Source organism: Physeter macrocephalus, chromosome 5, assembly GCF_002837175.3.
Source record: "Physeter macrocephalus isolate SW-GA chromosome 5, ASM283717v5, whole genome shotgun sequence".
Taxonomy (NCBI): domain Eukaryota; kingdom Metazoa; phylum Chordata; class Mammalia; order Artiodactyla; family Physeteridae; genus Physeter; species Physeter macrocephalus.
In genome coordinates, this window is record NC_041218.1 from 98,045,507 (window position 1) to 98,062,720 (window position 17,214).

The window sequence follows — 17,214 nt, forward strand, 5'->3', positions numbered from 1 at the left end:
CAACTTCCTCATGACTGCCGCTTCCCAGTAGCAATCGTAAAACACAACAGACTGTAAGATACGTTCCAATTTCAGAGATGTTAAAAGGTGAAGAAAAGATGGACAACTTAGACGAGACGGCTTAAATATGGTAATAGACACGTATTCGGTCATTCTGCCATTTGTCAAACACTTATGACTTGCCAGAGACTGTGTTACGTGCTATCTATTTGCTCCTTCATTGAATTCTTGATTCACATGGGACTGAATAATTAAACTGGGCTTGGACAGAGTAGGTAATCTGATGGTAAGTACCCAAGCTGGATTCAGATCAAGTCTATAATTGTAAACACAAAGGAAAATTACTCCGACAGATACAAATATGCGTATCCATGCTTAAATGCACTTATATTTTAGCATTACTGAGGCTTTTAAACAACCAGGACAGTATGGTTTTCCAGTGACCTTTTCACTCCAAAGGCAATTGATTTGAACATTCACATATTCACGGGGCCCACGTGGTGCCCAGTGGCCCTGTGTACTGGTGGCCCAGGGGTGTGTAAGGCATCACTAGAGAGCGTGGGGAAAAAAGCAGGAGGTACAACCAGAGTTTGTGCAAGACTCTCCCAGCAGATCTTCACAGGAGGAAAGAGGGCAGAAGAAAAAACTGGCATGTGGGCATGTACATATCAGGGCCATGATGTTTTCATAGATTCCTCTTCTAAGGAAAAAAACCATGCACAAACCTAAACTTTCCGTAACCGTGGGATGTTAGAAGGCATCTGAAAGATCATTTAATCCAATGGCTTTACTTCACAGATGAAAACAAGGAGACCCAGGGAGGTCAGGGCCCGTGTTCAAGGACCCAGTGGATTTGTGGCAGAGCTGAGATGGAAATGAGTGAGGCCCACATTTATTGTGAAAACAGCTTATACGGTGGCTTCAAGAAGAGGCTCATCCGAAGCCAGGTGCCAATCGAGTTAGGTTGGAATTTTCAGGAATTACACTTTGAAACCCGGAACAAAAGCATTATCATGGGCTAATGTCACCAACATTCTATTGGGTGGAGAGGAGGAATGCTCAGAGGCGATTACTCAGCAAAGCTGTAATCCAGTCCTACTTGTAAGGGATGTTTAATTGTGTTACACAGGAAGTATTCCAACAGCTGTGTTTTGGCTCCCTGGGGGATCTGTTTTCAGAGCCCACTCCAAGGAGGAAGGGCCTCTTGTAGCCAAAAGAGGTTTAATTCCCATCTTCCAAACAAATCCTCCCCGCGTAAAGAAGCACGGTGATCCCGCAGAGTGGATGCATTTATTTGCCGAAGAGAACACAGGCTCTCACAGAAAGACTGGGCCCCGCAGTACGCAGCCATTCCAAGGGCTCGTAAAGATCGGACACCAAGAGCTCAGTTCGGACCAGGACCAGCAAGAAGATAAAGGATCCCAAGAAGCCAGAACCAGGTCCTGGCCACATGGCTCAGGACCTTCCCCAGTTCCTTAAGGAAGAGCTTCTGTGTCTATATGGGCATTTACACTGCATATAATTTTCATCACAGATTGTGTGGTCAATCATTTCTGAAAAACTCTTTGGTCCTCTTTGGGGAAGTTTCAAGTCAAAACCACTTCCAGGCAGATTGTCAACAAATGGAGGTTCCCTGTTAGGTATAGCACACCCTACCTGCCTGTCAGAGTCAAGTTTCTCATGTGTTAAAAAATGGTTCAAAACAGGTGAACAGACCCCTTAGAGAATTTTGTTCTTAAGACAGCTGAATTTTTTCTGGCGGTATCCCAATGCTTTCACAATACCTATACCTATAATGAAGGCATAATTCATTAAAGAATCAAATATTTAATCTATATTAGCAGAGGTTAAAAAAACCATAATTCATAAGTCTGTTCACTGTCTGTCTCTGTCTCAGTCATAAACTGTACTTCAGAAAACATACACGCACAAGAAAATATAACGGCTATGATTAGGATATCTGCATAATTTTCATTACTGTTGTTCATTATTTCTACACAGACATGCATTTTGTACAAAATAATTACGAAACTCCCGATGTAGATTTAACTTGAATGGAGCTAGCGGGCTCCCCTCCCACCCGGCCCAGGACAATTTATGTTACTGAATTGGGCATGAATATAATACCCTGAACTGTCCTCTTTCAAGAGCCTGATTCACGTTGAAAGGACTAGTACCCTCCTTCCGTGAGTTTCAAGCTAGCGACGATTCAACAGCAGCTATGTTTTTAAACCGGAATGAAGCACTACCCTCTCGCTAATGAGGTTACAAAATGTCTTGAGGTCTCCGTGTTAGGGGCACTTACAAGCACTCTGCTTAGCAGAGGTCCACGGCACTTCGAAGCTGTGGAGTAATCACCCAGGCCGGAATCAAATGGGCTGGAAGAATTCGGAGACTTGGCTCCGAGGAATGTAATTCATGCAGAAAAGCGCTGTCAGAGCGAGGCCAGGGAACCTCGTGGGAAGAAAGCAAAATAAACAGTTCAACAAAGAAAACAAAGACGGGCCAATAGCCTTTTCTAAAGCTTGAGTACACTGAGACTTCAGCGGGGTCCCCCAGACAAAGACCTCATCAAAGAACACCCTTGCAAAGCAAACAGACCCTGAAGGACATTTCCCTCCTGCACTGGGGGAGAAGGGACCAGACTCGAGTTTTCTGTCTTTCCAATTTAACTTCCTCTTACCTTGCTCCTCCCAGCAAACAAAGAAACACCAAACAACAATAATCAAAATAACTGAACAGTCCTATGTCTGTCTGGGTCCAAAGATGGGGGGAGGTGGGGAAGTCCAGCCAAATTCAAAACGGTGCAGTGTAGTTTCTGACCGTGCTTCAGGTCACGGGAAGGCCCTCACCAGTGTACGACCCGTCTTGGTCAGAGACACACAGCCTGCTCTGCACACCCCAGAGACGGAGAGAGACTCATGAAGGGCTCAAGGACTTTCGCTTTGAAAAGTCTCACAAACAGCACGTGACATCACCAACCGGGTGCCTGTGGACTTGGAGAGAATCCCTCCATAGAGCTCAGTGCAGCCTTAGGCCTGAGGTTGGGCCTCTGCTTTCAGCACCCCCCATACCCCCAATTCCCTGACGTCTGGCAAACTCTTGGACTCTTCCCTCCATCCAGTAACTATTGATACATGTATCTCAGCAGCCCAGAAATCCAAAGTCTGAGTGACCAGAGTTTGACCATTAAAACAAGATTAAAATACTTCAGGCTGACCTTCTTTTCTCCTCTTGACTACTTCCATGAAGAAGAGGATCATGCAGTCTTTGACCGGCTAAGCTCCAGGACAGGCTGAGATGACCACGAGGAAAACGGACAGACGTGAGCACCGTGTATGTGTGTGTTTGTGCGCTTATATATGTATGTGAGCATGTAAATATATATATATAGTGTGTGTGTGTGTATGTATATGTATATATATATATATATGTGTGTTGGGGGTGTATATGTGTGTATGTATGTATATATATATATATGTGTTGCTTCTTCTCTTGAGAAACAGAACGAATAGGTGGTGTGTGTGTGTGTGTGTGTGTGTGTGTGTGTATTTATGTATATATGTGTGTGTGTGTGTATATATGTATATGAGGATATATATATGTGTGTGTGTTGGGGGGGTATATGTGTGTGTGTGTGCTTATATATGTATGTGAGCATGTAAATATATATATATATATAGTGTGTGTGTGTATATATGTATATGAGTATATATATATGTGTGTGTGCTGGAGGGGTATATGTGTGTGTGTGTGCTTATATATGTATGTGAGCATGTAAATATATATATATATAGTGTGTGTGTGTATATATGTATATGAGTATATATATATGTGTGTGTGTTGGGGGTGTATGTGTGTGTGTGTTTATATATGTATGTGAGTGTGTATATATATATAGTGTGTGTGTATATATGTATGTGAGTAAATATATGTGTGTGTGTGTGTGTGTGCATAGTGAAATAACAGAAAATGCTTACGTTAAATAAAGAAACCGAAAATGTTAATATTAACACAATCTCATATAATCCTAATTTTCATGTGTTATATCCCAGGCAAATACGGTAGGAAAAACCTTTAAAAATCAGAGACCTCTTTAGAAGTCTGATGGCCTTTTTTCCCGATTTAACCTTTGAATCTGTTTCTGAAAACTTTCACGGGTGTGCAGTTTACGTTGAAAACCATGTATGCTAGGAAGACGGGGATTTTGTTCCATGGCGGAGTCAGAGATCTCTTTGAATAGAGGCAAGAAGCATTTTAGGAAGCTAGGAATGCTTTCTTTGGACCCTGTCTTCAAACTGTGAATCATATTCAAGCAACAGGGTTTGGTGATTTGTTTTGCAAATCACTTGGCAGGTCATTTAACCGCCAGTGCATCTCTCTTCCCACCTTACCTAATAAAGATACTGTTCACTTCTGGTGAACTTGGCAATATTTGAATACTATTTGAATGTATTTGGAAGATGGTGATTCTTTGGTTAGTGCTAAACTCATTCTAGGTAGTAGAAGACACACATGAAACTTGTCAGGCCCTGGGAATTATTTAATGCACTGAGTTAATATAACTCCCTCAGGCAGAAGCTCTCACTACTTAGGAATGACTGGGGCCTGCGGGGTGGGGGGGTGGTGTCAGGTTCCTTAGGAACTATTCACAGGTACCCACTAGCAACCAGCCCAAGAGGGACCCTCACAGGTGAAATTGTAAAAGAATGCCTTCAACTGCCGCTCATTCATTTTGGTATTAATGAATTAGATTTTCAGATGGAGGCTAAATTCCTGTTCCCTATAACAGTCCCAATGGCAAATTTTTTAATGAAATTATAATCTCTCTGTAGTTGGATAAGAAAGTTTTAAATAACTATAACTCATAAACATGTGGGATGTTTCATTACCCAGAATATTAGTGGTTGAATGTTAGAACATCTATAGCTTTGGATTAGAGATCCTTATTTTTTTTCTTTACTGGAAATGTACAGTCAGCCCTCTGTATCTGGGGTTTCACATCCATGGGTTTCAACCAACCATGGAGAGAAAATATTGGGGGAAAAAAAATTTCTGGAAAGTTCCAAAAAGCAAAAATTGGAAGTTGCAGCATGCTGGCAACTATTTATGTAAGACTTACATTGTATTAGGTATTAGAAGTAATCTAGAGATGATTTGAAGTTTATGGGAGGATGTGCATAGGTTATATGCTAATACCATGTCATTTTACATAAGGGACTTGAGCACCCTTAGATTTTGGTATCCAGTGGGGGTCCTGGAACCAATTCCCCACGGATACAAAGGGAGGACTGACTGTACTCTCACGCCCTAAGGCAGTTCCTGCCACTTCTTACCTTTCTGAGTTCAATTTCCCTAGCTGTGTGGAGGAAGAGAGAGAGAGAGACAGAGAGACAGAGACAGAGACAGAGACAATGGGAGAGGAGAGATGGAGGTGAAGGGTATAGATCTCATTACACTTGACGTTTTTCAACACCAGTGTTACAAACATTGATACAGTGTCACAAGTTCAGCTGGGTTAAAGCAGGAGGTAAGGCGCCATTTAACTGGTTAATTTTTACCCAACTGCAACGTCACGATTCCCATTACTGTTCTGATATGCCTCTTACAAAGATCACATCAGAACTAAAAATGGTCCATATATTTATTTCAAATTTCTTGTCAATATCGTTATCTAATGCATGTTCTGCAACACATCACTACCCTGGGACTCAGAGGATGAGTTTGAAAACAGACCTTCCCCTTCCTCTTTCCTTTTAGTATGCTTAGTTGGCTCGGATCACCAAAGATGCAACAATCTAGCTAATTTGTTACTTAGGATTCAAAAAGTTAGCAGGCAGGTTCCTGGAAACAAATCTACGAACATCGGTTTGGTTTTTTTTGGTTTTTTTTTTCTGTATGAATTTCGCTGGGGGCAGGGGTGGGGATGCAACAAGAACAAAAAGAAATGAGTGACAGGCAGCCCTGTGTCCCCAGCCTTTGTTCCCCTGGGGAAGGGTCTGAAATGAACTCAGCCTGCTGAGCGGCTATAGGAAATGGCATGTCTTTGTTTAGGTTCGGAAAAAGCAGGTTCTGTTACCTAAGGGAGGGAGGGATGGCCACAGAGGAAGAGCTGCAGGCAGCTTGGGTTTGGGTGGTATTTATCACCTAAAAAGTAACCGGAAAGAGCCTTCCCTTTGGGACAAATTCTGTGAAAGTTCCATTTTCTCCAATGCATACTTTGAAAACTAAATACAACGATGGCAGTAAATTTCTGTTTTCTTTGAAGCCAGGCTTAACATGAGTGGAAGCATTGTACACAAAGAAAAAAGTCTGCTACAGTCCAGTGCCCCCCAGGCCCCTGCAACAGGCTGGACGGCAGGCTCTATAGAGCTGGCAGCTTCCGGTTCAGTGACCGTGAATACCTTCAGTCAATATCTGCTCCCGGCCGGACTGCTGAGCCCAGCACAAAGAACACAGGAATTTATCCAAGAAGCTGGCTCTCAGACTCTCTGAATGTGCACTATAATTAGGGCCTGCTTTCTCTGTAACCAATGACCGAATTCAATATTTCAGTCATTAGAAATATTGTAAGACAAAACTATCCTACATAGGATGGATAAACAACAAGGTCCTACTGTAGAGCACAGGAAACTATAGTCAATATCCTGAGATAAACCATAATGGAAAAGACTATGAAAAAGGATACATATATATGTACAACTGAACCACTTTGCTGTACAGCAGAAATAAACACACTGTACATCAACTATACTTCAATAATTTTTTTTTAAAAAAGGAATATTGCAAAACAGAAAAAAGTAGTATGCCCTTGGAGTACCATTTATTTTCCTCATGTTCATTTCTTAATGCAAAGTAAAGTGTGTGTGGGTTCATCTGGATTGATACCGCCAGCTCATTAAAATTTTTAAAGTTTAGGAATTGAAACTCACCAATATTTTCATACTTAGACTGGGAACTGTGGATGTAGGTGGTCTAGGGTAGTGCTTGAAAATGAGGCAGACTTTACATTTTTTCAGTTGATCATAAGAAATGATACCCAAACAATAAGACTTATTTTCTTTTTTGTGAACTGATACGATATGCAACAAGAAATGGTGGCAATATCAGTGGGAAAGCCTGAAAGTCGAAAATATGGTGCATGGCATCACTTATAAAAAAAGAGAAAAATAAGGCAGAGAAAGGGGGTAGTGAGGCTAGAAAGGGGGTGTTATTTTAGATCAGGCCTTGGGAAATTTTGTATTTTAGGCTTTGTGGGGCCATGTCCTTTATCTCAGCTACTCATCTCTGCCCTTGATTGCTAAAGCTGCCATAGACAATAGTAAATAAGCGGCAGTCGCTAGATTCCAATAAAACAAGCCATGGGCTGAATTTGGCTCACAGGCCATCGTTTGTCCATCCCTGTTCATTAGATGGTTCTTCATTGAAGACCTCTCTGCTAAGGAGATGTCTGTGCAGGGAAACGTATGAAGTTAAGGGAGCAAGCTATGGACATCTAAGGGAAGAAGGTTCCAGGCAGATACATGTTATGATCTCATCCAACATGGCTTACATTTTACAGGGTACACAGCTGTAATCACTGACCATTATTTATCCCTGTTTTCATATGGTCTTCTCAAATGCTACTCTTTTCTTCAACATTCTACCAAGTGGATGAATCACAATTGGCCCACTACTCCGTGTAGCTGGATATATAAATGTCCAGCTGTTGGGGGTTACAAGTTCTACAGTAGCAAACCTTGATGTGTATCTAATTTTGTTTTGTTTTGCTACAGACAAGGCTTTTTCCAGCTCTCCTCCTCACTGCTATGTTCCTATCTTAGAATTTTGCAGAAGACGATGACAGCCAGTGACACTGAAAATTTCCTATCAGGGTTAGAATTATCTGGGCTCATCCAGTAAGTATAAACTAGAGCGCCAAAGGCCCCAGTGTTCGTTTTCATGAGCAGAGGATGAAAGTAAAGTGCAAGGAGTGTAGTGTTTGATGTCTAGGTTTAAATAATGGCACAACCATTAACTTCTCTGTGTCAAGGTTTCCATATCTTGGAAAGGAGGCTAGTGATAATAACTCCATCCTAGGGCTGACTATTCTAAGTACTACATGAGATCGTTTTGTAAAGTTTCTAATATTGTGCCCACAGTAAGTAGCCAAACATGTCAGTTATGGCCATTATTATATTTTTTATGTGAACGGTCTAGTCACTTCTTTGTCCCCCTTATATTTGGAATTTTGGTATTCCTATTACGTTATCAATTAAAGATTGCTAATTTCATTAATTTTATCTCCAGGTGAGGGGCCTGAGAAGCAGCTATTAAGTTCAACGGTACCTAGTCACATAAGGTGACCTCAGACCTTCACAATCAGTAACTAATTTAATATCAGGGAATTCATTTGGCAGTGGAGAGCATCTGACACTGCAGTAGGTATTTATATTAACATCATCTTCAGAAGAAATTGAGCTTTTGATTTTGAGTCCTTGGTGTGCTAGCTTTGTTGGCATGAGGTGACACACTCTACCAAATTAAACCAACAAAAACAAAAGAAAGGGCTTTCCTGGTGGCGCAGTGGTTGAGAATCTGCCTGCCAATGCAGGGGACACGGGTTCGAGCCCTGGTCTGGGAAGATCCCACATGCCTAGGAGCAACTGCGCCCGTGAGCCACAGCTACTGAGCCTGCGCGTCTGGAGCCTGTGCTCTGCAACAAGAGAGGCCACGACGGTGAGAGGCCCGCGCGCCGCGATGAAGAGTGGCCCCGGCTCGCCGCAACTAGAGAGAGCCCTCGCACAGAAACGAAGACCCAACACAGCCAAATAAATAAATTAAAAAAAAAAAAAACAAAAGAAAGAGGATGGCAGTCATCCTGCACTGGCCTAAAAAAGGACAGCCCATTATCACCATGGAAAACAATATTTATCCAGGAGCCACTCTGCAAAGGCACGGGCTCAGCCTAGCAAATGCAAAGACATACACAGGTGGTCTTTGCCCCCAAGAGATGTGATTATAACCTAGTTCATTTTCATTTCTTCTCTTTTCTATTCTTTTCTCTTTTCTTATTTTGGAGGGTGGAGGTGAGTGTTACAAAATGTTAGCTACAGTATTTGATGTATAGGCTTACCTGGGAGATATTATGGGTTCGGTTCCAGATCATAATAAAGCAAATGAAGCGCGTCACATGAATTTTTGGTTTCCCAGTGCACATAAAAGTAATGTTTACAATATAATGTAGCCTATTACGTGTGCAAGAGCATTACGTCTAAGAAAAAGCCAATGTGCGTGGCTTCATTAAAAAATATGTTATTGCTAAAAAAATGCTAAGCATCAGTGAGCAAACGCCGTTGGAAAGGTGTATCCATAGACTTGCTCAATACAGGGTTTCCAGAAACCTTCAATGTGTAAAAAAATTAAATATCTGCAAAGCACAATAAAACAAGGTATGCCTGAAATCTGATATGTCATCACACTTTATCAGTCTCAATAACGTTTACGGTAGAGCACAAACACGGGGGAAAAGGACTTGCCTGTGTTAATTTTAAATTGTACTATTAAAATATTCCAAACAAGTTATGCCCCCAAATACAAATACCAGGTTTTGCTCAATCTCTATATTTTACTGGAGGCTTTCCCCTGTGAATGAAAATAATGAAATCACTATTATGTGTTACGAGCCCATCACCAAGTTTTAAGTAGATGGCTAGATTGAAGGCTGCTTTTGAATAATTATTAGATGAATTCCCACTAAGCAACTCACACAAGGTGCTAAATCCAGGGAGGAGAGGACGGAGGGAAACTGAGTAGTAGTTCTGGTCATCCACTTCTCTTTCTTGCTCTAAGCTTTTACCGTAATACTCTATCTTTTCTTAGAGCTTCCTCTGTCTGGAAAGAAATGTATTTATTCATACTCCAAACTGGCTACTGGTCTCCCCGCTCGGAACACTAAAAGGCAGTCATAACCATGATGGCAGCGGGGGGAGCCTCATTTATTTCCAAATCCCTCTCTTTCCCAGCTCATATTAATGATCTACCGTGTCCTGTCCTCTCCCCAGGCGCCAGGAAGTGGACCACTTTTAGTGGGAGGAGCAGCTCTTCATACTTCAGTGAAATAAGTCCAGTGAGTCAGGCAGCCTTGGAAAGAGGCATGTTGACTCAACTAAGAGAAGAAAGAGCTGCCGAGTAGAAGAGAACATGAGGGCTCATTTCCCCCAGGAGAGAAGAGATGAAGCTGATTTTGTAAAATGAATTAGTTAAGTGGATGGTGAAGTGCGACAGACTGTCAGAGTGCTGGCTTGGGATGCAGTGCTGCTGGCATCCATAGCACGAGACAAGGGTAGCTCTCAGCTCCACTGTCAAGATCTGTGGGGCTCGAATTATTGTAATAAATTAGTAACTGAGGCTGATCCTGCTTTTAAAAATGAATTGCCAAGCTCAGCAGAAGCAAATGGACAGTCCGCAATTCATATTGGTCCATAAATGAGGAAACTTTGGCTCAAAAAACCAAACCTGTATGTAAAAGATCGATATTTTGGGGACTCTCCTGGCGGTCTAGTGGTTAAGACTCTGTGCTTCCACTGCACGGGGGCACGGGTTCGATCCCTGGTCAGGGAACTAAGATCCTGCGTGCCGTGCAGTGTGGCCAAAAGACAAAACAAAACAAACAAACAAACAAAAAAATTACTTTCAAAAGTAAGCATGCTTAAATGCACTCTAACAGTAAAGCAAGGAGAAAAAAGCACACACTCAAAATGCAAGAGAAAGAGCGCTTTCTTCATTAACGTGAAAGTAGCCACTTGAAAATACAACTGTTTCTAGGGGAGAGGGATGTAATATTCCCATTGTCTAAATTTCCAAGTAGAATTTTATTTTATTTTAAAAATTTATTTATTTATTTATTTTATTTTATTTTTTTCAACATCTTTATCGAAGTAGAATTGCTTTACAATTGTGTGTGAGTTTCTGCTTTATAACAAGGTGAATCAGCTATACGTATACATACATCCCCATATCTCCTTCCTCTTGCGTCTCCCTCCCACCCTCCCTATCCCACCCCTCTAGGTGGTCACAGAGCACCGAGCTGATCTCCCTGTGCTATGCGGCTGCTTCCCACTAGCTATCCACCCTATGTTTGGTAGTGCATATATGTCCATGCCACTCTCTCACTTTGTCCCAGCTTACCCTTTCCCCTCCCCGTGTCCTCAAGTCCATTCTCTATGTCTGCGTCTCCAAGTGGAATTTTAAAACAAGTAGTAATCCTTAGCCTAGAGAACAGCATCAATTCCCGTAGGTTACAACGGTAGCTCCTGGAGTTATGCAACCCCACAGCCCTGATGGAAACAATGCAGAGCAGGAAGCAGAGAGAAGACCAAGAAGTAGAAATAACCACATGAAATTTCTGCCTTGACCATGTGGCTACAGATTCAGGTTCTATCATTAACGCTCCAAACGATCTCAGCAACATAATAAAATATACTCACTGATATTTTTCTAAAACATTGTACTTTTTTCTACATGGCTTAATAAAACATGGACTCTGTGGTCAAAGCAAATGATTTGAGAGAGAACGAGACACTCCAATTAGCTATTGAACATAAGTTCTGGTGAATTCAGTGGAGAATAACTTTCAGAAGAAAAGGGAAAATTCCCCATATCCAGTGTTTCTTAATTTTCAAACTACTTGAATTAAATAAACATAATGCAGGAATCATACATTTTTCTGACAACTCAGGGAAAGATGACACTGACATTCCACGTCCCACTTAGAAATCCCACATCTGAATTCATGATTTCGAATTAAGAAAGGAAATACTAATAAATTCTAACATTATTTCCAGTACTGTATTTGTAACAATTTAAATATCTATACTCTGTCTACACTGTCTAACCATAAACTCTGGAGAACACTGAGAGTAAATCAGGTAAGCTAAAGGCATTCCATTTAACAAACTGGGCCCTTAAACACAAACTGACGCATTTCCGTACATATTTATAAGGCTTGGTGGTTATTATTGGGCTGTAATTGCAGTTGTTCTAACACCTAATAAGCCATGGTTGGAAAAACAAAGGCAGGTTAATTTGTGATTTCCTGTACTCATTCAGAGGCAAATTAAGTGTCAAACAGCTAATACAGAGCATATTTCATTTTCTGAGATTCTAATTTAATTCTGTACCATATCATTGACGCCTTAATATAGGGTGGTTTATCTAAAAAGAGGAGCAATTTACAAACCTCTTTCAATAGAATCATTAATGATAGGATATGATAGCATAATCATTGCAGCGTCTGCCATCCTTCTAAACAGAGACCTGTTGGCATTTCCATCATCAACACACAGCCTGTTTCAAGAGACTTACAATTTAATTTTTGAAGTTGGCACCAGAAGAACAATCATGTGTACGAAACACTGAGACTATCCCCAAATGCTGTCTACTTATAATCAAAAATATTTATTCTAAAAACTCCGTAAGCTCACCTGATCTCATTTCCTAGAAGCTAATTATAAAACAAGCATTTTGGAATTCAACTTCTAGATAAAATCCTTTTATTTTTCCCGGCTACTGCTTTAGCCCCTTGGCAAAGACGCGCTTTTAAGATTTTAGTAACCAAGCTATATTTGCCTAGATTACCCTCCACGCCTAAAATGATCTGATCGCAGGCATCTACATTTGCATCACAGGAGGTAACAAAGCAACCCAGGGATTCGGGATTGAGCCAGGCCAGAAAAGAATCTCAATATTTGTCATATGCCCCCAGTTGTCGCCATGCTAACTTCGATGCTAACTCTCGTCATTTGCTTAGAGCATATGCTGCTCTCAGGGGTGCTCACAAGAACGCGATTTCATTGAACTCTTGCATTTGCGATTTGGAGAGTCGGGTAAGGCAGGTAACTTCATTTCCACAGAATGAAACCCATACATGGAAATTTTAAGTTGCCAGCTCCCAGCACAGGCGAATGCAAAGCAAGATTGGGAGTCAAGCTCTCCGAGTGCTGGTCCACTGTTTCCCAGACTGGACACCTTGAAGGTCTACTGAGCATGTTTTACTAAATGCCTGGCCAAGGGTTAGGCAATGCTTGCAAATCTAGCAGGGGCAGTGACCGCTAAACAATAATTGACCAGGCAAGAGGATTCGGCCGCGATAAAGGCACACAAGGTTCTCTGAGGAACAGCCTCGGGGACAGCCAGCAGAGGTGATTTTGAATTAGGCCTTGAGGGTGAGGAGTTTGACCAGTGTTTGCCATGCAGGGAGGGAAGAGCACTGAGGGTAATATAGACAGACTGTCGCATTATAAGGCACAGAGGTGAGACTGACCCTAGCTTCCCAGAGCCTACTCCATAAGCTCAGTGCCTCCACCCAGGACCCCGCTGTGCCGAGCAGTCCCAGGAGACCACAAAGCACATGCTCAGCACGCTCTGTGCCCAGCAATGACATTCCCCTAGCACTTCCAGAACACGCGTTGGGAGGCTCAGGATTATCTACAAGCCTTACATCATGAATCTTTGGTAACTAAACATTTAGGCAGCTAGAGAACAGTTTAGTCAATTGCTGCAAAATTATCCTAAAGCTTGGCTGAAAAAGCAGGAAGGACAACCATCCCTCGGTATCTGAAGGACATTGGTTCCACAACCCTCACGGGTACCAAAATCCATGGATCCTCAAATCCCTTATATTAAATGGCATAGTATTTGCGTATAACCTATGAACATCCTCCTGGATACTTTAAATCACCTCCAGGTTACTTATACTACCTAATACAATGGAAATGCTCTGTAAATAGTTGCCAGTGTGCTGCAAATTCGAGTTCTGCTTTTTGGAACTTTCTGGAATTTTCTTCTCCAATATTTTCAATCCAAGGTTGGTTGAACCCTCAGATGCAGAACCGGAAGACACAAAGGGTTGACTATATTAAAATCTATAAAAATCCCTGTTCAGCAGTCCTGTAGAAAATGCAGCCCTCTCCCCTAGGATTCTCCAAACTTGACCTGCCTTATCCTGTGGTGTTTTTATCTCTAGCGAGCTAATTCTTTAGATATAGCAATTAGGGCCTAGAACATAAAGTGTGATCTATACGAGTGCTTGCTGTTCTTACATTCTGCCAAAGAACCAAGACCTGCGATTTTTACTGATAAATTCATACTTGAATTTAATTACAAGGCAAACCATAATGAACACAGAGGAACTAGTTTATTCTATCATATAAACTCAGTTTTTGAAATTTCTCTATAAAATGATTTTTTAAGAGTGAAGCACTCCAAAATCCCATAGAAAATCTGATTTAAATTACTTCATCACTTCAGAGACTGGAGTCTGGGAGAAATCAGCTGTCTGCATCTCCCAGGCCCGGTGGGCCCTTGCTGGCTCTGTACCACAGGGCAGATCCTCATCTGAGACCCTTGTGGTCCCATCTGTACTGCAAAACTTTGGTAGAACAGGATGAATTCCATAGCAGGTTTCGGCCTGAAATTGTAATTTCCTTCCCTTTGTATTAGGGGGCTTTAAATTGGCATCTTGGTTTTATTTGAGTGTATTTTTAGCAGGCTTTAGAAGCCTGTAAATACTTAACTTGTGTTCTAGTGAAAAGCTGAAGAATAAGTCACAAGTTTCTGCATTCTCTCTCCCTAAATATCCACTTCTCCTTTAATGCTTATAGAACTCTGAACACAGATTTATGACTTACCTCCAGGCAAATCTGCTCTGAAATTACAACTCAGTAATGGGAGTTGGATCCAAAAAACTGTGGGTAAAATATTATATGTGTATTTGGGCATATAGTTAGGGTTGTTAATATCAATTAATTCTGTTCACAGAGGAGGACTTGTTTTAAAACAACTTCATTTTTCTTTGGCGTAAATGTAATTACACAGCTGTAACTAATAGCCATGGAGATGCAATCTACCATCCAAATAACTAGCAGTATTCTTCAAAGTATTATTTGGGCTTTTCTAACTTTACTGTCTCAGAATGAAGGGTGATTACCAGATACGACTAAATGTAAAATCAAGGCCATTCATAGGGGTCAGCAGCTCCCAAAGACTGACTCCCCTTGTTATAGTATATATCAGTTTTCTGGGCAATACTGCAAACGACCATTTTCGTTTAGGTGAGGGCTATTCTGAATACCTGATCTTCTTTCCCCCCTAACCTGAGTAGGATCACATTAATTTCCAGGAGATTTTCTTCTTCCTTTTTTTCTTTTTAAATTTTTATTTTATATTGGAGTATAGTTAATTAACAATGTTGTGTTCGTTTCAGGAGTATAGCAAAGGGATTCAGTTATACATATACATGTACCTATTCTTTTTCAAATTCTTTTCCCATTTAGGTTATTACAGAATATTGAGCAGAGTTCTCTGTGCTATACAGTAGGTCCTTGCTGGTTATCTGTTTTAAATATAGGAGCGTGTATATGTCAATCCCAAACTCCCAATTTATCCCTCCCCTGCACCTTTCCCCTTTGGTAAGCATAAGTTTGTTTTCTAGGTCTGTGAGTCTGTTTCTGTTTTGCTCATGTGTATCTTTTTTTTTTTTAAGCCTCATATGTGATATTTGGCTTTTCTTCTTCCTTTTCTAATGTATGTTATCACCCCCATTCTCTCCTTTTATCTTTGTGTAAACCATGTGCTCGATCACATTTGCCATTTTGTTTGGGTGACATTCCCATCAATCAAGTGACCGTTGGTGTACACACCACAGGGGCTATGAAAATTTACCATGAAAATTTCATTACGATGCATCGTGATCCCTGGAACAGGACTTTCCCGTAACAGAAACTGGAGCATGAAAAACTTCACACCCACTCTCGACCAAATACATATCCTGAGTGGTAACCTTCCATTAGGCCCAATTTTTTAATTTAGTATTTACAGCCCACGGAACACATGTCAGCAAAACTATATAAGAAATACTTGCCAGCCACCTAGTGTGACAGGCATTCTTCAGGAAGCAGCGGGGATTTGCTTCAGTGAGTCCAGGAACATATAGGCTTGCTGTATTTCAAAAGTAAATCTTAGACTTCTATCACATCTTCAAAGCCCAGTAGCTGTGCTGGTAACAAAAATCCAGAGATGGTGAAAGCCAGTATTTTGTGCTGTTTCTTTGACGGGTAAAGCTGTAATACTTACACATGCAATGGAGGGATTGGAGACGGATCGTAATGGTAACGGCCCTCATGGTGTCTTGCATCGATTGGTACAGGAGGATGGAATGCAGGAAAGAGATGAGGAGGGTCTGAAAAAGAAAGAAAGTACAGCCTGTATAAATGGAACACTCTGAAATGGAATGCCAGTCCATGAAACCACACTGCTAACACAATCTTCACAATTGATGCCGAATCTACCTGAAGAATTTGTGGAAGAATTCTTTACAGTTCAGAACCGAGCAGATACTAATACCAGCACCTGAGGCAGTAAAGCCTCTGAATGCAACTTGAACACAGGCAGGAAAGCAAGAAAGAGAAACAACACGTGTTCCTACCCTGCAAGAGGCCGGCCAGGACTTCCCTGGTGGCGTAGTGGTTAAGAATCTGCCTGCCAATGCAGGGGACACAGGTTCGAGCCCTGGTCCGGGAAGATCCCACATGCCGCGGAGCAACTAAGCCCGTGCACCACAACTACTGAGCCTGCGCTCTAGAGCCCACGAGCCACAACTACTGAAGCCCACACGCCACAACTACTGAAGCCCGCCTGCCTAGAACCTGTGCTCCACAACAAGAGAAGCCACCGCAATGAGAAGCCCGTGCACGGCAACGAAGAGTAGCCCCCGCTCGCCGCAACTAGAGAAAGCCTGCGCGCAGCAACCAAGACCCAACGCAGCCAAAAATAAATAAATAAAATAAATTTCTTAAAAATAAATAAAAGGTAAATGCATTCTCAAAAAAAAAAAAAAAGAGGCCGGCCAGAGGGCAAGGGCCGCCACAAAGCCAAGGGAAACAGACTCCAAGACACTTTTTAATTTTTAATTTTTATTTTTGGCCTGGCCACGCGGCTTGTGGGATCTCAGTTCCCCAGCCAGGGATTGAACCCCGGGCCCTCGGCAGTGAAAGCACAGAGTCGTAACCACTGGACCGCCAGGGAATTCCCCACTTTTTAATTTTATTTTTTATTTTTTTTGTGGTACGCGGGCCACTCACTGTTGTGGCCTTTCCCGTTGCGGAGCACAGGCTCCGGACGCGCAGGCCCAGCGGCCATGGCTCACGGGCCCAGCCGCTCCGCGGCATGTGGGAT

The 17,214-nt window shown here is 41.9% G+C and overlaps 1 protein-coding gene across 3 annotated transcripts in view; it reads right to left on the reverse strand.

Annotated features, from left to right (window-relative positions):
* GLI3 (GLI family zinc finger 3) overlaps positions 1–17,214 on the reverse strand; it is a 305,949-nt gene that overhangs the window by 119,187 nt on the left and 169,548 nt on the right. For all 3 annotated transcript variants that reach the window (XM_055085097.1, XM_028490212.2, XM_028490211.2), the window contains one exon: positions 16,114–16,219. In XM_055085097.1, the coding sequence (XP_054941072.1) occupies positions 16,114–16,219 (106 nt within the window). The remainder of the gene's footprint in view (positions 1–16,113; positions 16,220–17,214) is intronic.